At 38.6% G+C, this 23,261-nt stretch overlaps 1 protein-coding gene across 1 annotated transcript; it reads left to right on the top strand.

The window, feature by feature from the left end:
* The first annotated feature begins 82 nt into the window (after positions 1–82).
* LOC139738784 (arginyl-tRNA--protein transferase 1-like) lies at positions 83–21,470 on the top strand. The gene is made up of 9 exons (XM_071649422.1): positions 83–172; positions 3,743–3,806; positions 4,267–4,727; positions 5,253–5,443; positions 7,780–7,908; positions 12,189–12,403; positions 13,662–13,761; positions 15,959–16,076; positions 16,642–21,470. The coding sequence occupies exons 1-9, from the start codon at positions 85–87 to the stop codon at positions 16,812–16,814; spliced, it is 1,539 nt and encodes a 512-aa protein (XP_071505523.1). The 5' UTR covers positions 83–84; the 3' UTR covers positions 16,815–21,470.
* The last annotated feature ends 1,791 nt before the right edge of the window (positions 21,471–23,261 follow it).

The following is a 23,261-nucleotide window of genomic DNA, read 5'->3' as shown; positions in this document are numbered from 1 at the left end:
AGAAACAATCCTTGACTTCGTCACTATCTACATGTTATCGTCCATTTTGTATTCCTTGATGCTGCGAAATAATTGTTGATGAACATGGAACACACCATCGTCGAATATCTTGCCGAAAACAACGGCTATAGATGTGGATATTGTGGGGCGTCCGATTCCAACTTCTCGCACGGTAAAAAATCATTCAGTCCCACTACTAAGATTTTGTGTGGGACTATTGCTCACAAACCTCTCAATGCAATGTTCACGTCACTCCTCCAGGAAGTAAATTAGACTAGAGTCGTCGTAATTTTAAAACTTAATTTTCTTTTTAATTCTTATGTGCAAATATATAGTCGGTGGTTTTTCCTTGTGCACAAATAAGGTAATACTGAAGTTAACTCTGAACATTCTTTTTCTAGTAAGAACATTTCTACAATTCTAGATTGATAAGTAAAGTTTACATTTTCCTTTGTTTATTTCATTTCATTGCGACATTAATTGGACATTTCATAACTACTGGTACTGATTTACCAATTAGTCAGTAGAAGGCCCCCAGTCTATTATTTTTTTGTAATTGACATTGTGTATTCACATAATCTTTATCTACCTGGTTAGAACTAGGTCTAGTAAAATTAGACTATTAAATAGAAGTTCCTAGAACTAAGCCCAGATGAATTGACTGAATTTTGTACATTTGATTTAGAGTTCTACTGTTTCTTTACACTAACACGTTAGTAGTGTAAAGAAACAGTAAATGTACAAAATTAAGTCAATTCATCTGGGCTTAGTTCTAGGAACTTCTCCTGTTTTTCATCCCGAGAATGGTCACGCCTGATCCTGATCCTGGACGCTTCATCATCACTGATAAGTGACATCAGCTTCGTCTGATTTGATGGCAAGAAGGTGTTGTTGCCAATTGGCTCAGCGCAGATGCACTACCGACGTCATTGTTCGGAGTCAGTCGTTGAGGAATTCTCCAGATGACACTGCCAGAGCTGTTCACCCAAGAGAGGTTGTGTCACAGTCACCATTGCCACCATTAAGGGAGGGCTCCAGGCTTCCCAAAATCCACAAGGAGAATGTGTCACTGAGACCTGTTAGTGTTACGTTGTAGTAGCAATCAACAGTGTCGCGTATCCATTGTCAAGTTCCTCACATCAATTCTCATCCTGCTTGAAGGCTCATCAGAGCGTAACGTATTAAAGGCACATGGTCCTGGTGTTTTAGTCAAATGATTACGTGGGCGCACGGCGCAAGTTTCCTATAGAGACCTACGCTGTCGACTCCTCTTTAGCGCTTATGCTTTTGCCCATTTCCCCGAGTCAGAAGAAGTCCGATCCACTGTAGTCAGTGGTCCGATCACAATTCAGCTCATGATTCAGCTGAGGGGGATGGCAGCTTTAGCAAACTTTGTGATTTCATACAAAGAAGCACATAAGCACGCTTCCTGGCATCACTACGGACTGCATGACGCGCAGAGAAGACAACAAAGGCAATTTTATCTAGCAACACCTAAGCGCTTTACTTTTGATAACAGCTCAACTTCGGCAATCTTCGTATCAAGCTAACGGTGATCGGCACCAGAGACTTCATTGAAAAGGTGCTGGAATTCAAGATCGAAGACGATTAATGTGTTGTTTCCCTGGATGCGTCTGCCCTTTTCACAGGCGCCTGTTCGCGGCCACTACAGCATATTCGGTAATATAACACTGAACGCAGCGACTCACTCTATACGTTTAATACCACACATTCACTAACACACTGCTTATCTACAAAAATCAACCGATGACATGGGCAAAATCTCCAACCAAAGTGAATATTCTCACCTAAATGACGACATCTCGCATCCAAAATTTCATTTTCGTTACTTTTTAATATCACAGTTATGGAACAAGGGGTCTAAGAAACTGGATTTGTTGTCATTTTCCCGATGTTCATGGATTTTGAATACATGTCCTTGCATAGAAATAGAACTTTCGCAAGGCGATATTGGCCGCCATTTTTTTCCGGAAGTGGATGTTACAATCGGAAAATACAAAAAACATGAGAAAGGCAACAGTAACACTGCCACAACTGCAATCCCTGTTCGCAGTCAGTGCACGCGTGCCAGCCCTTTTCACATGCTTTCGCAATGGGACTTGGCGCTTACGCAACGTTCGAAGCCAAATGAAGGCGTTCAGCAGAAGGTCGTGGAGCACGCGCGTATCGCATAGGAATTGTACATCAGGCCTCGAACCGAGCTATCACTGTCGCGAACCAGCGGACGCTGTACCGGGTCGCGGCCATATCTTTTTTTACAATCGCGATGGACATTGGTCTTGCAATGGTGACAATAACGTGAATTGGTAAGTGGTCAACCTCTATGATATAACCTGGGTAAAGCAATTTGCAAGTTTGTGTTTCAGAGTGGAAAAACCCTTATGCGGCCGCAAACTGGGGCCCTGTTTCATAAAGCTGTTCGTAAAGCCGTTCGTAAAGTTACAAACAGCTTTATGAAACAGGGCCCGGGACACTTACTCTAGAAACAGTTCGCACACACCTTGTTCAAGACTCTTACCTAGCCTCAACTCAAGAACCGAACTTGATCCTGATGAAATTTGTCAACTACTAGAACTCTGCTTATCCATAACCTATTTCAGCTTTGATGGCACTTTTACAAACAGAAACATGATTGTGCTATGGGATCTCCCATATTGCCAGTTCTTGCCAACTTATACACGGAAGACTTCGGAGATAGGGCTCTGAGTTCATTCTCCGGCCAATTACCCTCTCATTGGTTTAGATGTATAGATGACACCTGGGTTAAGATCGGGGGGTGTTTCATCAACGTTTATCAGCCCTGACAACTTGAATTACCATAGTAACAGTCAGTGACCAGAGCATCTCAGCCAATCAAAACCAAGGATTTTGCTGAAATTGGTCAGCGCCGACAGTTGTCGGCGCTGACAAGCGTTGATGAAACACCCCCTTGCAGAACTAGAAGCCTTCTTTGCGCACATCAATAACTGCAACCCATGTATCAAGTTCACAGTTGAGACAGCAAAAGACAAACAACTAGCATGCTAGATTGTCTCATCACCATCAAAGACGACGGAATGCTTCTTTCCTTGCTCTACAGGAAATACAGACCAATACCTCCTGTTTGATTCACACCACCCTCTCATTCACAAATTGGGAGTGGTACATGTAAGAACACTCTTTCACAGGGTGTCCTACATTTCGTCTACTGAGGAGGGAAAGGAGAAAGAGCAGAAACATCTCCGGGAAGCACTTTGTGTGTGTGGTTACCACAGATGGAGTATTGAGAAAGCTACTGTAAAACGAGAAATGTTCGCGTGCATTTTAATTTCGCGAATTTCGCGAGCGCCAAGATTCGCGAAATTAAAATGCACGCGAAACCTCTTATCTACACTATATGCATTGAACGCAAGAGGTAATTCGCGAAAATTTCTTGCCACGAAAAAGGCCGTCGGCTCCAATTCGCGAAAATTTTGTGCCGCGAATATATCATGTTTTACAGTATCCATCCACACAAATGTCAACATTGGGACAGCGAAACTCGTCCAACAGAGCAGCGCCAGAGCATAGGTGTCTCAGTAACCTACGTCAGTTGATGCTGGATCCGCCACTGCAATTGATACATTGAATTTGGAAATGATCAATTTCCCACACACCCCCTCCCCCCGCTATGAAGAATTTTGGCAGGAGGTTCTTTGATTATTTACAGGGATTTCTATGTGTGTGTATCCTGATATTGCAGGTATGTGGGCCCATGCAATGACATGCCAGGACTACTTGGATTTGATTGACAGGGGCTGGAGAAGGTTAGTAAACAAATGTTCGATAATCCTCTTTACATTCATCTTTCTCACAACTTGAATTGCTTTGTGCTGGGGGGGGGGGGGTGGGAGAGTTTGAGGAGGGGCTTTGATGTGATTTTTGTAGACTCTTTTAAAGCTTGAACAGCTGGGATGTACATGTGCATGTAGTAAACTCACATATTTTCAGAATATTATTAAGAGGGTTTGTATAAATTTTAAGTCTGACCCGCTTTAACATGCAGTGTAGGTGTATTGATTTTGGTAATACTGCTGGCGATTTGTGGTATAGTCTTGGTCATATTAGATGAACTACTCCTGATGTTGTTTTCTTGTAAGTTACAGTGCAGGGCTCAAAATGCATACAAGGTACATGGAGAACATTATGTAAAGTTCATGCAATGCTCTTTTGAAATACTTTTCAACGAATATTTTTGTCACAAACCTTTGATTTGTAAATGAACAGGAGTGGCAAGTATGTGTACAAGCCAACCATGGACAAGATGTGCTGCCCTCTGTATACCATCCGCTGCCATGCCCCTACCTTCAAGATCTCAAAATCTCAGAAGAAAGTCCTCAAGAAGGCAGCAAAATACTTTGCAACAGGGGAAAAGAGTGGAGGAGGGCAAGAAAAAGAGCAAGGAGATGGACTGCCGTCTGATGCTCCCAAACAGAGTGAGGACACCTCTACCCCTAGTCACCAGGAGCCCCCTGCCCCCAGCAGACTCCCACAGATGTCTGGGGAAGAACTGGGGTGTGTAGAGGCAGGGAAGGTCAAGGTGGCAGTAGGGTCTGGTATTACTGAGATCAATGAGAGCCGAGTGCCACGCCCAGATGGGGATGCGTCAATGGCTGGTGAGGCAGGGTTACCGGAGAACCAGCAAGAGAAAACCTCAACAGGGTGTAAAAAGAAGCCAGCTAAACCAGGTACAGTGTGTGTAGCCTTTACATCAACATTCCACTTTAACTTTGCATCTGGCAAAAAGCTTGAGTTATCATATCTGTGTATCCAAGAGCAAGGTTTTATGTTGTGCAACTATCTCAGCAATAGATTTTTCAGTTCTATCCTCTTCAACTTTGATCATGAAAGACTCAAGAAACTGATCCAATATTGATAACACACAGAAATTCAAATTTAGCATAAATTTAAGCCAAACAGTATGACACTTTCCTCACATTTTCACTACGTTTGTAACTGAATGTGCTGGATACATAGGAAAACTAAGTGCACATGCAGCATTTTCTAATGTAACCATTGAAAAGACTTGAGGTAAAATAGATTAAGGGAATGGAAGAAAAAAAAAAGTATCAAAGAAAGGGGGGAAAAAGCAGTGAAGTCCATTTGTTCAAGATATCTTTAAATCAGACTGTGTTGCAGAATGTGCATAGAAAGCACACATTTTACAGGATGCCTTTAATGTTCTTCACTCCTGTGCACACTGATAAATACAGGCTTAGGTGCAGATCCAACAAAGCCACAGTGCAAGAAAGCCAAGTTAAGACGTTTAGAGAAGAAGCAGCAAAAACTAGCTAAGGGACTGGAGCAGACAGACCACCAGAGCAAAGCAGTTGAGGGCCCTAAAACCCTGGAAGAACTCATTATGGACATGCCATCAAATCAACCTTCAAAGCATAAACTAGAGGTAAGTCACAAACTATTATGATCTTAATTGCTTTATACTGACCTGTTGAAACTACAACAGCTACGTATGTACATTATACGTTTAATCTTGCAGACTCTGTTGGTCGTGATGTAGTACTGACTTTTCATTTCAATCTCACAAGATTTTTCATTCATGAGATATTTCATGTTATAATGCCAGTTGACAGGTGTTGATTTTAGAGCTTAACTTTGAGATGATCAGCATGCCCAGTCTTTTTATTTTTTTATTTGTTTAATGCTGTAGCCCAAATAAAATGCTGCCAAAGGAAACTAAATTTTAGAAGGATGTGTCAATAAAATCCAAAGTATACCTTTAACATGTGTCTGCAGCAACTATTACACACAAAGTTTGCAATTTCTCAACCCTCTTCAGAATTCTTTGGTTACAGACATGACAAAGGATGAGATTATGTAAAATGAGAGATGATACATGTAGAACAGCACTGCACACTGGCACTTGTCTGACGGTCCCTGACCAGTAAAAAATTACTTTTGGACCAGTAACTTTTCAGGAATGGACCAGTAAAAAATGGAAAAAACTGGATACCTACTGGTCTGACAGACAGGTTGGACCAGCAGAAACACTGGGTTAGTCTGCTGCCTTTGATATAAGATTTGATATTTCAGAGTCAGGACAAATTGAGAAAAACAAAAGTTTAGCACACTGCAGTAAACACTAATGAATTCCTATTTTATGCAAGAATATCACAGTTGTACTACACTACAAGTGAAGTTGCCATTGGCAAAATTGTGATCAATCCAAGTTGGTGTACAAAAATAAGTTAAGTCTGATGTCATCAATGAATGTGCATATTCCCAAAAAAGTTCTCTTCCAAAGACCATGTTATATGAAGAATGTATTTGAAATTGAATGGCAAATAAAGCTTAGCAGTCAACCTTTCATTAGTAGGACTTACAAGTACATTCCATTGCACTAGGTGTTTCAAAAAACATTTCCCACTTTTGATTCTTGATAATTCAAAAACTATATATCAGATAACACTGTCATTGATATGAGTGATAGCTGAATAGTGTACAATTTGGTTGAAGCTGGTTTAAATTTGAAAGCATAAATAAGTTTCATGAAATCCATGATTAATTTCACAGTTAGGTTCCAGACTTTGCTCTATTTTCAACCCTCTGTACAAAATTTCACTTTGCACAGGGGTCAATGGGTATGTATGGGAGTGTGTGGTTAACACCCTGACAATGGTCCTGAACAATGGCCAGGGTTTGAATGCTTCATTATTCATTCATTAGAAATTCCACTATCACAGCTAGTCTTTATTCAGCCTCTGGCAGTATCTGTGTAAAGTCAAACGCCTGTCGATACTGTCGTTGAGTCGCGTCAGTGCTCTCCCTACTTCTGAAAAACAAAATTACAATGAATACCTTCTGTTCTATCGTAAACGTGGTGACAGGAAGTAAAGAAAATCAATTAGAGTATATATACACTTGTGTATATGGAGCCTTAAATAAATCTACTCTGAAACAAATCGCCCCAATGATAAATGCTGCCGAACTCTTTACCAAAAATGATCTCTTTTTATCGAAAAAGCGAAAAATTTGTTAGACTATTTAATTAGTAGACAGTTGTATTAAAATGAGGAACTTTAGATCATTTATGCTTATTTATATCCCAAATTTAGTGATATGTGAAGCAAAATTAGAAAATGATTGTCAGCTGGAATGAAATGTGGTGTTTGCAAGCACTTTACCGTGCATGAATTCAGACTAGCAGTGCCCAGGGCAATCCACATGAATTATTGATTAAGCATTCATGTGACAGGGAGCGCCAGACTGACGCCTAGTCAACAGGTGGTTCAGGCATGTCCATTGTTCAGGGCCATTGTCAGCACACACTCACATACACATCATTGGTTCCTGTGCGAAGTTCAATTTTTGTACAAAGGGTTAAAATTTGACCAAAATCTGAAACCTTACTTCAAAATCAATCTTAGATTTAATGAAACTGATTTATGCTTTCACGTGCAAATTACCTCCAACCAAATTGTACACTATCCAGCTATTACTCATATCAATGACAGTTTTATCGAATGAATAGTTTTTGAAATTTTATGATCAAAAGTGGGAAATGTTTTTTGAAACACCTAGTAGTTGCTTGGTGTTGTTTTGTTTTGTTTTTTAGGAATTCAACTTTTTAGGTTACAAAGCCATTTTTGTCCAATTCCTTTTGAAATTATGAGCCTCCTTAGTCAACATTTCTGTCTTTATACTACCATAGTGGATTCGTAGAATCTGAAAATTTCTCAATCTTTTGTGAAGTCTTTGTAAGTTTGTCTCTTTCTGTGGAAGACCAATCTAGTAAGATCCAGCCCAATGTCAGATGAATTCAGACGGACATTTGAAGAGAGTTACGCTGTGTACAAGAAATACCAGATGACCATACATAATGACCCGGAAACCAAGTGCACTGTGAAACAGGTATATGGCAGTATGGCTAGCTGTGTTACTGGTTTCTTCTCAGTATCTCGTGCTGATGAATATTTTTTTCATTCCTTTCTTTCCTTTTTTGTTTTTAGGATGATGTTATATTTTCATTTAAAGTTCTTTGTATGTGTACCATTGACTTGAGTGTATTGATTTAAGAAAAAAGAAATTTCGAACTTCAGTCATCTTGTGCCCTTTTCAATTCTGTGAAGTGATCATTTGAATACAGATAGACAAGGCATTATCATTTATAGCTTTAATGGCGAGCATTTTCTGCTAAACAAGTATGCTTATGGTTTGAGGAAGCCATTTTCACAATGCAAGTTTTTACAAGATCTCACATAATTTCACACATTTAAGTGCTTCATAGCCCCACACTGTTATTAAGAACTTCTGTGTTAAATGTTGATGTTTCTGTGGGCATAGATTTTTATTGCCATAACATAAATATGTAGAATGTGTGTCTCTGTTGTGTTAGGAATAATGACTCTTAAAGTTCAAGGTGAAGACTTATAACTCAGTGTTTGTGTGGATTTTGAGTTGCATCAGAGTGGCGTGTGTGTGTGTGCAGATATCAACAAATTAGCCTCGTTTGTTGTCAATTTCGTCAATTATATTGTGATGACAGTTGAGCCACATTTGAGCTCCCAAAACTGAACTTAAGCAAACTGATCCAATGCCTACCATACCATACTATGCCAGATTTGGAGCGTTCAAGCACTCTGTGGAGAAGGCATACTTCATGAGTTACTTTCAGAGGGGGTCAGACGTTACGTAGCGACAGGGTCATTCACCTGGCGCTGAGCTTTGGTGTCCCAAACAAAGGAATGAACTCTGCATTATGACATATGTGTGTGTGTAAGGCGCATTCTTCTCATACCAACTTCTGGTTCGGTTATGGTAGGAGCACATTGATAAGTGGTCCACTTTTGGCTCGGTATGGTAGGGTAAGGTTCACTTTAGGAGTGTTTGAGTGCTCCTCTGGTACGGGTAATGTATGGTACTCTTTAGGAGAGCGCTTGAATGCACCTTATGATGCATGAATGGCATGAAGTGGTGTGTGATAATCATACAAGTTGTGTGCGCAAGAAGTATGTATTCGTCTTGTCACATTGATGGAACTGTGATGCTCTGTGAAAACATCATGTTGTGTTGTATTTTAGTGGATGTTTGGAATCGTGGCTAGAAATGTGTCTGTGGCTCTCCTCTCCTCCTAAATGCTACTGTATACGCCATATATTTTGTGAGTCTAGATTTTCGCGAATCAGTATTCCCGACAATGTCGCTAGTGGTTAAATTCACGATCGTGGAGTCCTGCACTGATCAGAGAAGTGTAAACACGTGTGTCACATTCACATCGGGATCAGCATCAATATATTTGCATGTCTTTAATTTCGCGAATAGCACTCAACTCACAAAATTCGCGGAAATAAAAACCTCGCGAGATATTCGGCGTATACGATACTTTAAAAGAAAACACACACAAAGATTGTTGTGTGGAACAACACTGGTAAAATAACAGCAAAAGATGATTGAATGGAGTGAAATACTCTTCTTGTTGCCAAGTCCATCTTCAAACAAAAATGCAAATACATCTCATCTCGAGACTGTTCATGATATTACTGAGGCAAATGCATTATTGCTTATCAGAAATAACAGGTCTTTCAAAGATTGATAGTAAATAGGCAGATAAGGTGAATTTTCTTGACCTTGTTTGGCATGCAGTTGGGTTTTGATTTCATGTAGAATTGTCTGCTCAAACAAAGTATGATACAGTGCACTTCCATTATCATGAACATGGTTATTACAAAATTCTCATTACAAAGAAGTAAAATTTCAGGTTTCAAATTATATATACTGTACGAGCTAAAATTTTCGCATACAGATATTTTCGTGAATTGCAACTTGGATGACATTTTCGCATGTTGTTAATTTTTGTGGTTGCGAGGGTCTAACTGAACTTAGTTATTCGCGAGTTGTTATTTCGCGGTTCAAAGGCGATTCGCGAAATTCGCGAAAATAAAACCACCGCAAAAATTTCAGCTCGTACAGTATATATGTATATATAATAACTTCTTTGATATAATGAGCAGAGGGCTTCATTATAACTAGAATCGCCTGTATTTCAGAAGTATTAAAGTGTACAATTCACACATGTAGTTGGATTTGTGGTTTACAATCCTCTTGTTGAACATATCACTTGAAAGCAGAGATGATGACCTCTAACTTTACTCCAAACATTCTGTGAAGGAAATAAAGTCACAGCTTGGTACAAAGTCATATTGCTACACTGTTCAACACTCATATTTTCAAAATTTTATGTGGCAGTGCACGGGGAGAGTAGGGTTAAGATAAGTACGTCAGTATTTGTATCAGTCCTCCATAGTCCTTGACATGGCAAGATATATAAAAATCATACCTGATCATAAACAGGAAAATACTAATAGTGCCTATAGTTCATGCACTAGGATTGTAAAGACTTGTCTGAGGTACATTGTGAGAGTTTGAAGAACATGAAAACAAAATAAGATAGGCATGAGAAAACCACAGAATTGTGTTTGCTGTCAGTTGTATGTACAGTAAAGCCTTCAGAAATGTACCGGTATTAAAATGAGTGACATCACAGTGACATTACCATACAGCTACCATGTAGGTCAAGGTACCCATTGAATTGTATTTGACATTAGCGAATGATGGCTGAATGGTTTCAGGTGTCATATGATCTTTGCCTGATTCACTGCATTCATGCAAAGTTAGATTTTCCTTGAAATACTATAAAAACGTTTATCTTTGAATTTCTGAAGCAAGATATCATTATCCTTTGCAGTAAATATCATGTTTATGCCTGCATACATGTAATCAGCTTCAGGGAGAAGAAACCAGTAATACAAACTGTCCTGCCATACAAAGACCTGTATCCTGCCACATGTTCTATTCTACTTCTGTTCTGATTACTTATATCACAGGGTGTATATCTAATATACATGCAAATATTCATTTGAAGATAGTAAACTTATTGGTTGAATTGTAGGATATGGATCAAAGCTCCATGCAAAAGATGTTATGGAATCTTTTTATCATCTCCATTATTTGCCATGATCAAAATTTTCTGCCAACATTTTCCAACTTTCTTGTTGGAGTGAAATACAATACAAGTCAATGTCTTCCCAGTTGGCCTGACCTTTGTCCTCTGACCTATAGGTCAGATTGATCCGGACAAACCCACCCAGTCGTGAATACCTTGCCACAGAGGAGGAGAGCCACAGGGTGTATGTCAAATATCAGACCTATGTCCACAATGACCCCCTGGAGGAATGCGCCTTGCAAGATGTGAGTTAAATGAACCATCAGTGTTGCATAGCATTCATTACCTGTAATAGGAGTGAGAGAAACATGTAGACTTATGGAGAAAGAGTGTGTGTGTGTGTGTGTTTGTGTGTTTGTGTGCAAAGTGATTCTAAAGTTGATCAGCTTGATTTTACATGCATGAAATCAAATCATTTTTTGGTTGCCTGTAATCAGTTCAGAATTACTCCTGGCCAAATGAACTTACTGTACATTGTAGATTCCCTATCTCAGCAATGTGATTTTTAGGTGATACGCTAACGAGGCGTATCACCTATTGTGTTTGCTCGAAATTTCAATTTCTTTCTGACGAATTTTGTGAACAAACTATCTCAATAATGACTTGACCAATTCACATCATATCTCATGACAATATCTCAGTACCATAACATTTTCATGACGATAACTTATCTGTGACGTCATCTAGGCGCCATTTTTTGATTTTCAGTAATCGATCATAACTTCATAACTAAATGCCATTTCTTTACCATTATCGGCAGACATAAAGTTCAAGTCACGTCTGATCGTCCTGTACTATGCTAATTACCCAGGTCACCATGACGTGCGCATACGTGCGCGCCAAAATTTTAAAGTGCTCAAATCGACATCCCAATAGGTTTTCTTGAAGTTTCAGACAATTCTAAGCGTTTCAAAAAATACCGTGACGAGTTTTAAATCTCGTTGGCGTTGAAATAATCTGTGTATGTAGAGCTTCTAAACTCACGTAGACAACACACAGGCAAGGACATCAAAATTTCATTTCTTATATTCAAGCATTAAATGTAATGTGTTCAGTGATGACAAGTCACTATCCTCACATTCTGAGTGAAAGTAGCATTGGCTACCTCTCATTAAGACTGTGACAATCAGTCTACAGCTGGCATTATATCATCCAGTGCATCCACCCTTTTTTTGCCTCCCTTTGTTAGTACAAGCGATTCCTGGTAGACTCCCCACTGCTGGAGTACCATTCAGAAGAGACCCCAGAGTGTGGCTACGGATCTTTCCATCAGCACTACGTCCTGGATGGCAAGATTATTGCTGTTGGCGTTGTTGACATCCTGCCCACTTGCCTCTCATCGGTGTACTTCTACTATGACCCAGACTACCGGTTCCTCTCTCTCGGTACCTTCTCTGCTCTCAGGTACATTCCACCTTCAGTGTCCTCTCACCAGTGGTGCAACTGCACCATCCATAGACACATAATACGTGGACTACCATTCTTTATGGTGCACCAAGATGAGAAACCAACATACATAGGCAAGGCATCTAAAGGGTGTGGCTTCAGTTGCCTGGTACTTTTATTCATTTTAGCCCAAGAGGGACGACTCTTTTGTCTATGCCTCACTTCATTTTGAGTGCCTTGTACAAAATAGATACAGGTTGTATGTGAAGTTAAAAATAAAAGGAGCGACCGTGAAATAGGGCAGCAGCCATGTTTAGCATTAACCTACAAGCTCCATGAAATTTTATTTGTAAATGACAATGTAGATGGAAAGAGTAGAATCACGCCCAATTCTAGAGCAAATGTAGTCGATTAAGTCACTTATCATGTAACATACAAATGCAAGTGTGTGGATGATAGCCTACTACATCTTTATAGTGTAATCCTTTGAGAATGAACTTAAGACCCTCTAGCAGAAATCATGAACAACTTCTTTTTCTTGCTTTCAAAAAGTCAATAAAAGACTGCATGATTTGTTTACTAAGCCATACATCTGGTTAAGTGCCTTTTAGAATCCCTGTACAGTCCCAATTGCCATATCATTCTACATTTTTATGCCATTTTTTCATAGTGGATCATTGTGAACATTTCCTCCAATATACAGACTGGTAGATGAGTCTATGCCAGTTGCATTGTGTGTGTACACAGTGTTGAAATATAATTCTCAATATGCATATACACCATATCACTGCAACATCATTAGCATTGATATTTTCATTAAAGCCTTCAGGCGTATTTGTCCCAATACCAATATTCCTTCTTCAACTTCCTAATTTTAGTGGGATCCAGCGAGCTTTGACTATTTTCTTTCAATTCTGCTTGCCAGCATAATGCGATGAATGTACTCACTTGTGAGAAAATAACATTTTCCTTTCTCATTCAATAACGACATGTTTTGCTCTGTGCCTATTTGATTTAGTTTTCCGAAACATGCATGAATTCTGGGGCCCGTTGCATAAAAGTTACAATTATGGTAACTTTCCCATCAAATGGTAACTTCCATGGAATTCTTGATTTTGATTGGCTGTTGAGTATTGTTACCATGGTAGTTACCATTGGATGGCAAAGTTACCATAATTGTAACTTTTATGCAACGCTACTCAGATTTTTTCATCTCAGAATAAAACATTTTCTTTATCAAATCTCTTTGTGTCCTTTATCACCATGTGACTTCCAGGGAAATAGCTTTCACAAGACTTCTACAGGTTACAGCACCCTCCATAGAGTACTACTACATGGGTTTCTATGTTCACTCCTGCCGAAAAATGAGATACAAGGTAAGACATTGTGGTCATTACCAGGCATTAATTCACCAAATCTATTAGGAGGGGAATGCATTGAATTACGTCATTTACTACATTGTATGATATCTGGCTCCCCATAGACTCTGTACAGCACCAACCAGTTTCCTTTGTGATTAAGATACCACTTCTAGGAAGAAATGAAATACCATGGCTGTGATCTTGGTATACCATGTATTTCATGATGCATCACTTTATATTTCCTCTCGTTTGGATATAAAATGGGTTGTGCATTTGATTGAGGGGGGGGGGGGGGGGATCTTCCTGTGTGTAATTCTGTATGATATATACATGAAATACAGCAGCATCATGGTGCAATGATGAATTGTGGACATTTTCAATCTAGACACCTATCAGCGAGGAATGCATCCCTGAAATGGAGACAGTGCACAAAATGAAAATAAAAGTAGAGTTATTGTAGTGCCCAGAGTCAATCTGTTCTTTACTGTGTGTAATCAACAATCAGTAAGAGGTTTTTTTGTTTGTTTGTTTGTTTGTTTGTTTTTTCCTCTCTTTCTCTCTTGCAAATTCTCTGCTTTGGTACCAACTATTCAAAGCAAGACATATGTTCTGGGCATCTCATTCAAATCCACAGTTTCCATAATTTTATATAAGCTTAAAATGACCCTGAAACTCTGAGAGATTATTTTTTTCCCCTAAATTCCAGAGATGTGAACCTTCGCTTAATTATTTTGAAATAGAAAGTCATTAATCAGTGGCTTTGTGTTTTGCTCATTAAAGTGTTAGTTTAGCCCCTGCCTGTCTAAGTTTTATGTCATGTTGCCACTCTTGGGCGTGTGAAAGGTTTCACTTTCTGAGTAAAAATTTTGGGAGGTATGTTGTCAAAGTTTTAGATTTTCTTTGTGTTTCTACTTTATGTTTGTTTTGAAGGAAATCGGCCCTTTGAGTAACTGGTCGTAAAAACTAGCTCTCCTCATCAACACTTAATGTCAGGTCCTCTGTGCAGTTTAGTGTGACTGAATCAAAAGAATTCAAAGATGAATAGGAGTTTTGGGGAAGTTGCAAATATATGGGTCATGAAATCATGATAGCATAGTCATAATGATGAAGCAAAATCATAATCCAGTGCAATATTCTGCTGAAATCTTCAGTGCTCCAACAAACACAAAATCTATTGCAGATTAATCAGCAAAGGAAATTAAAGTTGAGAGCATGTAAGTTTGTTTTATTTCAGCTAACTTACCCTTTGAAATTTGAAATGATGTACATTGCCATCTGATAGTGTTTTGATTCTATCTTTTTGTTATCTCAAATTGTTAATTTTAGAGCAGGAGAAATGTCACTGGCACAACCAGTTTTTTCCTTTAATCTAGAGTCAATATGGTCTTTCCTGGTCATGTGTGCACCATTTCAGATTGATTGGATGGGAATTTCCCTTAAAGTCTTACAGATGATTGTCACCACCTCCCCAAAAAATATGGAAACAACAGCAGCTGTCAAAGCACACTTGCAAAAGAAAACCACAGATTTCTTCGAACGGTATAACCACATTTCTTTAATGAGATGAAACAACAAACTTGCATGATTTCCAATAGAAACCTATGTCAGCAAAACCCTGAACAGTGAAGTGAGGTTCATGCAAGAAACTTCAGTGGTCATTAGTTCTTTCACTTTAGTTTACAGTAGTAATAGCCCCCCAAAAAAGAAAAAAATGATTTTGGTAACTGTTGTGTTTTTTGATTTGGAAAAAAAAATGGAAAAGTGACGCTTAGATGTTATATTATGGACAGTTATGTATCTTTTTTACCCCTGAGATTTTCTTTTTGGAAAAAAAAATTAAATTCACCATAATTACACTTGTGTCTATTTTAGTAAATGCTGATTTACTCTGAATGGGAGATGTCATCTTCCTGGACATTCATTCAATAGGTATTGATTTTCTTAATATCAATAAATGCCAAACTTCATGCTGGTCTGTGCTGCTCATTACATGCCATGATATGAAAAAAAGCCTAACACATCACATGTCCAACTCACTGCTTGTCAATTGGTGTTCTGCTCTAGTTTTAAAGGTCATATTTTTTGTTATTAATGCTGTATCAGCATGATTACATGCTAGAGTAAAATAATTCAAACATTAGATGAGTCAATTGAATCTTGTTCTGTTTCCTCCCTGTAATCAATGTCTGTTGTTTCACTCCTCAACCTGAAGGGTCAGTACTACCCCTCTTACCTTTTGTGCCCCGAGGGGTACACCTGGCACCCCATGGAGGAATGCAGACCCCTTCTGGATGCCAACAAGTACTCCCGCTTCAGCCCCCCAACCACAGGTAGCTTACAAAATCTGCTTCCAAATCAAGCTGTCATAGATACAGCTGAAACATCACACCTTTACGCTTTACCTGTTAGTATGGAAACATTCATGGATTTATCCAGGCCATAAAGGAATCATAATAGCAGCTAATGTCAACTCTTGTAGACTGATCTTATATCAAAAGTGATATGAAGGGATTAAATGAAATAACTTGCACAATACTGATCGATGATGCCTTCTTTGTATGTCTTGCCATTACTGAGATGCCTGCACAAACCCTGTGTAGAAAAGTTCATGAAGCTTAGCATTATAATGCATTGCTCACATTAGTTTTCCTTGAATCAATTTCAACTGATACACATTTAAGTTTCTTGTATGCATGTGGCTATTGGGAAATGGAAATAGCTCAGAACATAAACCTATTCAAGGCATTTTTGTAAACTGTTTCATTCCTATGATGTTTTATAGCTGTTTTCATTCCTCACAGGGTTCAAAAGTCAGTTCAGATTTCAACGCTGTGATATTTGACTTACCAGATGCAGGAAGTAATTTGATATCTAAATCAATATTAATCTTTGCAGTTGATGTACCATATTCGCTGAGAGACATCCTGGTCTTGCACAAGCATGTAGCTATGACATACAACGTTTACAAGCAGTACCGTCCCAACGCCAAGGACTCAGATGAAGTGGAGGAGTATGCGCGGCTCGCTGGAAAGAAATGTGTTGAGAAGATGCTTTTATACAGACACTGAGAGGCTGGTAGCCATGGTAACAGAGAGGGATTGCGTGTATGCTCCCCTGATACACAGAATTTCATCCTGTTAGACTTAGTATAAGGTTTATTGTTCTACATCAATCATATCAAAATTGTTACAATATAACAAAGATATCAGAGAACCTGCTGGACAGCTGAGTATTGATAACTGTGTGTAGACTTTGTCCATCACTATGGTATTATTCTTCTCCCACACATACTGTCAACTTCTTCATACTGGGTTTCTTTTTCCTTTCTGATGTCAAGTGCACATTCCACTGTAGTGTGTGTGCAAAGAGGGCAGATGGCTACTTCAGTGCACACAGAATCTTAGTTTATCACTGACTTTAATAGCAGCTGTTTCTAGTGCATGTATCTACTGTCTTTTTTGCTCAAAGTTGTCACCTCCGTGCAATATGACTCTTTACGAGAACACTTTTTTTTAATGTAATGAAATTATTCTGTATGATCTTCATGTTCAATGTTTTTGTGAACCCAAATGTAGCCCAGCCCAAAGCTTTATCACACTTCATTACAGAGCTTCTTGTCTGATATTTTGCACTCAGTTACATACACATGATATCCAGAACTATACCAAATTTTTTGAACATTTATCAGAATGACATACTGTCATCAATAGCTTTGTTCCAGAAGAAGAATGAAGAAATTCTGACATCCACTGACATGAAAAAAAAAAAAAAAAAAAAAAACTGTTGCCCACTCACTCAAGTGTACTTCAGATATATTGGAAGTCAAGTTGATAACGTATGAAGTGAAACACAAGGTTGCTCCCTCCCTCAGTTGCGCCATCATACAGGGCTTCTTGAGAGTTTGTACTCTGACTTTCTAGCATGCTGCTCATGCTCTATGTAATGTAGCAGTACATTTAAAGTCTTGGATGTAGGGAGATAACTTACCAAAACTTACCCATGGAAAGAGTGTGTAAATAAAGATGTCACCATCAAAAATGGCCAACTTCTGCTTCAAATGGCAATTATGAGTCAGAAGTGCTAGAGTATTGTATCGATAGTCACATTAGTGGGGGCACTGTCGCATAGTGGAAAAGACTCTTGACTATCAATCGGAGGACCCGAGTTTGATTCCTATCTGTGCTGTATGTCCTCATGGACAAGATGTTTTACCCACCATGTCCCTCTCGACCCAGGTGTATAAATGAGTACCTGGCAATGCTAGGGTAATAATAATGGCAAGGCCCCCTAGTAGAGCAGTGCTAATACTGAAGAGGCTATCGTGGATAAAGAATACAGTGTTATGATATTATCATTATTATTATGTTTAAAAAATCAACTTATTCTAACCTTGGCAACAAAGTGAAGATAGTAGAAGGTTTAAAAGAGGAAAAGTGGATATTGAGTGAATAATTCTCACCTTTAAAAACGATGCATATCAGCTTGACTTTGTTGATGGGTAATTGTGACACCAACTGTCAAACCGATAACCTTGAAGGAGGTTTCCTACCACCTGTACACTTCAAGTTCATCATAGCTCATGAGTCATTACTCTTTTGTGCCAATCAAGTGAAACACTGGATGCGGATTCCAAGAATCTTGACCCCCCCCCCCTTCCCGCAAAACAACACTTTTTGGCAATTTCCATATCCTGTCTCATTCGATGTTAGCTGATGACCATGGGTGGCACATTAAGTTGTCACTCATGATCTGGCAAGTATGACAAGGGCAACAATCTTTTTTTTTAATGTGTTTGTCATCAGTGCATTAAAGAGGATCTTTGGCGTGAAAATGAAAACATAAATAAACATAGATGTTAGAATGAAGAGAATACATGTACATGAAAATAAGCGTAGAACTGTTTACCATGCCCTCTAATGATATTCATGATTTAATAGATATTGACACATAAAAACTATCACTGATCCACTATGGTTCTAGAGATACTCATTCTGTGTTCAAATAGTCCCAAGCTTGTGAAGCTATGAAGATATTGTGAAATGCATATACCATTATGTGTGTTGTAGAATCAGGTATATGGAAGTACCTGGTACATCCTATCTGGCATGTCTAAGTTTCCTGAGGCTTGCCAGTGTAAACATGGCAGTTCTGATATAAAAATTGGGGATATTTCTTGGCTATCATTATTGTGATTACACAATTTGATTGACAGGTCTGAGACATGGTGCATTCTTTGTCTCTGTAAATGGATTTTATTTCATGTGGGTGATATGAGGGAGTTGCATGGATTCTCAGGCTAAATACTGAAGTTGAAGAAAAAACAAACAAACAAACAAACATGTTGAAGTCTTGGAGATGTTGGAAAGGAATATTTCTTTGACAGCTTCACCCCTTTGCCTTTCCTTTATTGATGCTCCCTGTGTTTTAGCTGTATGAAGTCTTGCTGAAGAGAGTCAACTTCTGTATATTGGATATTGTCATATTTATCTGCTGAGGACAACATAAAGAGAAAACAGCAGTTTCTGACAATACACAGAGCAGGAACAATCTATAAGGTTGACCTGTAGACTGCTAGTCTGCTGTGTATAGAGTGCAGACAAGAACTTGTCCAAGTCACACTCCCAAGTGTTCCATATACACTGACATGAATGCTGCTGGGTGCTTGCCAATATTGGACAGTGTCACGCTGTGTTGCCAACAATGCATACAAAACATTGGACTTACAGGTTAGGCAGGAAGGCTTTTCTGTTGTTTATTTCATTTTTCAGTGTGTTGTAGGTCACAATATTGACAACTTGGTCCATGTGTGTGAAGGTTAACAGTTGAAAGTACGGCTGTCATCAAACCCTTTGCCAGGAAGTATGTATCTCTGTAAATGCAGTCTGTCTCTGAGGTTTATTGGTGTACAGGATTACAACCATATGTTGTGAGTTGTCAGTTATTTTCCTTCATTTATGTTAAGGTTGTGTTTACGGCAGCGCTGAGATATCCTCAGTTTCCACTGTCAGAGGTGGAATTGAGTTCACAGTGGATGTGATGCGTACTATTCAAGGTTTATTTGACTTTTTCGCAGTGAAATGCTTCCCTTGTTTCTCTGTTGCACTTGGTTGGCTTTTGCGTCAGGCTTGAGATTTTCTGATGTGAGCTTGAAATTTTTAGGTGTTTCAGATTAGACTTTCTGGTAAAGCTTTTCCGTTCTTTCTTTCTTTTTGTGGAGGGATCAGATTTTTCATTTCCCCTGCTTTGCCCTCAACACCGAAAAAAGCATAATCCCAATATATCTGAGAATAATCCGATATATGTCAGAAAACACTTTAATCCTTTCTTTATGCAGGCGTCACACTGTCCTTAAGTTGAGCAAAGATGGGTACATGATAAAGGAAATATTCCAATTTGACTCTGATCATATACATAAACATTGGGTCATTTGTGACAACATCTTAACCTGTTGAGGAATTTTGCTATAACACTCATTTTCCATAGACGCCTGCCCGAGTATACTCAGGACTAGTCTTCAGTGGGTTAAAGCCATCGTGTTACTGCAGGTGGGGTTTCCGAGGCTGCTTACAAAAGGTCGTACTTGCTTTGGCTGTTGATCAGCTTTTAACAAGGCTTGGGGCCAGCTTCTTTGATGAATTGAAAAGTCCATATTCATATGGCCATCATGTGTCAATTTTGGGACAGTGTGGCACCAGCCTTAGGAACTGTTTTGTTGAGGAATGACCATTTTTGTTCAGTAGTACTTGTAAAAGTGGCTATTTTTGCTTGAGTAACTTTTCATCCTCTGGCGAGTAAGATGAGTTTTGCATGTTTTTGATTCTGTGTAACCCCTCATGTAGTGGTACATATATGAAGCAAAAATATTTGTGTGCTTTTATTTTCGTGCAAGTGGTTGGTCACACGAGATGCTCAAAAATTTCAACCCTGCAAAAGTTTTTACAGTAAATGAAATTAGCGGTCTGTGTACCCTCTCACTTGTCTTTGAATGGTTTGTTTTGAGGTATCTCTGTTGATGCAGATTGATAAATATCCATTTCATTTTACAGGTTTGAAATCCAAATGGTCTTCCCAAGACATACCAAAGGCTTGCTATATCAGATGAGACAAGCTTATCCTTAGGCTGAATAATTTGATTGTTTATCTAAACAGAGAGGATATGTGTGTAAGTGATAACAGTTGTGATAATGTTTATGTATTCATGGAGTTAGCACAGATGTTAAAGACGACACTCTTGGCACATGACGCACAAAATGGTATGTAGTTATAGTTAATGAGAATCAAGAGTTTTCAATCAAAGGCAGCTTCAAAATTCTGGTTGAGGCAATGTGGAAGACTGTTCTATGCGTGTATTGCAGCTTTCTTATGAGTACTGTAATAACCCCATGAGCCTTATTGTGCACATGCTTTGTTACATCATTTGAAGAAAATATGCAAAGAATATATGCATCAGTTTAATCACAAGATGTGTCAATAAGTACTGAAAAGTATAGGTGATGTCAGGCAAATCATATATGAAAAAAAAAAGAACAACTTGGACATATACGGAGATAGCCATAGAGCGTGGCATTTATTCACATCATTGAGTAGGGTATCAGCAAGTGTGGATATTTCAGACTCAGTACTTCAAGTGTGTATATGACAAATATATCTGATAGAGGTGTTCCAAAAATAGTAGACACTTCACATAACATTGTATTACAGCAGGAGATGGTTGCCAAAATCAATTTATGAGGATCTTTATAAGTTTATATAAATGACTGTATACATCCTAGTACTGTACTCAGAATCCCCATCAACCCCCACCCCCATGCACACCAAATAATAATAATAATAATAATAATAATAATAATAATAATAATAATAATAATAATAATAATAATAATAATAATAATGATAATAATAATAATAATAATAATAATAATAATAATAATGATAATAATAATAATATAATAATAATAATAATAATAATAATGATAATAATAATAATAATAATAACGATAATAATAATAATAATGATAATAATTTTTAAAAATAGATAAGATGACTCGTGTGTACTCATAATGAGCAAGTTATGTGTACTTTATAATGTGGTATTTCTTCCAATACAGTTTGATAGTTTTTATTTCCTTTGGCATGGCTAAGCTAGTGATGTGTTTCATCAGCTGTACATGTTCTTGACATTTGACATTGCATCGTGTTTGTCAGCCATTTGTCTTTCACTCTTTCGTGCTCCTTTCTGATGTAACCCTGACTTTTTGAATGTATATCTGAAACGTGGGAGCCACCGTAATGCAAACTCTGCAGAATGCTGCACCATTAACCTATTGACTCTGAGCTAGAGTAGTTCCTCATAGACTTAATACATGTCGTACTCGGTTTCCACTTACCATGAGAAAAAAAGACACAGGTTTATACGTCATGAGACATTTTGTCTGCTACAGTGTGAGCTTCAATTAAAAAATTTCAATGTGTAATGGAGCTGGTCATAGTAGGTCTTCAACATTGTTTGCAATAACTTGCCTCAACAGTAGCCATCACATATTTAGTTACATCCAAAGAGACTGTAAGCACACACCAAAGCAGAACAGCATTGACAAGCTAATGCTATACCATGTTCCCAGTGGTCATGGCAGCCCCATTTGCGCACCGTGGATAGATGAGATATTCTCATGTTTTTTCACCTCCATATTCTAGTCTTGTTCATTCCAGTACTCTCTCCAATGAGCATGTAACCTTCAAATGCCGTTCTGAGGGCGTCTGGTCAGGCTAGACTACACAATATTTTTTGTCGCACCCCCTAGTACAGACCACCTCCAAGTTTTGTTACGACCTATTTTGTGCTGTCACACTTTGTTGTTTCAACCCGTTTTATTATGGCCTTCAAGGTTTCTCGTTAGCACCAGGACTGCCATTGCAAATTTTTTGACAGTTTAAAGAACTCACACGGCATCCACGGCAATCACGACCTGTCACGTTTGCCCATGCTGTCTCTCCGCGTTGTCTCGCGTCCATTTCGTTTTGTCCACAGTAGCCTGAAATGTGACTGCTGTGGCCACTGGGAACATGGTGTGAACGCAGTATTAAGAATATCAGCCATTCTCATCACAAGAGTTATCAATTCTGATGTAGTCTTGTATTTTGTACCTGTGTGGTTCAGTGCAAAGTCAAGCATACACATGATTCATTCTATTGGGCAGTTATTCATTGAGAATGAAGTTTTTAAAGCATTTCTGTTCGTTTTTGTGTTCTCAGTTTGTCTGTCTCTGTGTTACGTTTTGGTGCTGTGACCTCATATCTACAAAATGTCAAATGTTCTGGAAAGCAAAAAAACATGGCAGCCAAAGCACTGAATCAAATGGGATAGTCTTTCCTTTGACATGTCATGGTGGCTTCATTTTGGTGGTAAGACTGCTAAGATTTGGACATGACATCACTTTAACTGATTATTTGACCATTCATTGAAAAAAATCATTTTCACCAAAATTCGAGATACCAGGTCTTGTCACCCAAGTGAC

The sequence above is a fragment of the Diadema antillarum genome, unplaced genomic scaffold, assembly GCF_040938485.1.
Source record: "Diadema antillarum isolate AM-2024a unplaced genomic scaffold, OU_Dant_1.0 seq00000768_RagTag, whole genome shotgun sequence".
NCBI classification, from domain to species: domain Eukaryota; kingdom Metazoa; phylum Echinodermata; class Echinoidea; order Diadematoida; family Diadematidae; genus Diadema; species Diadema antillarum.
This window is presented reverse-complemented; position numbering and strand designations above follow the sequence as displayed.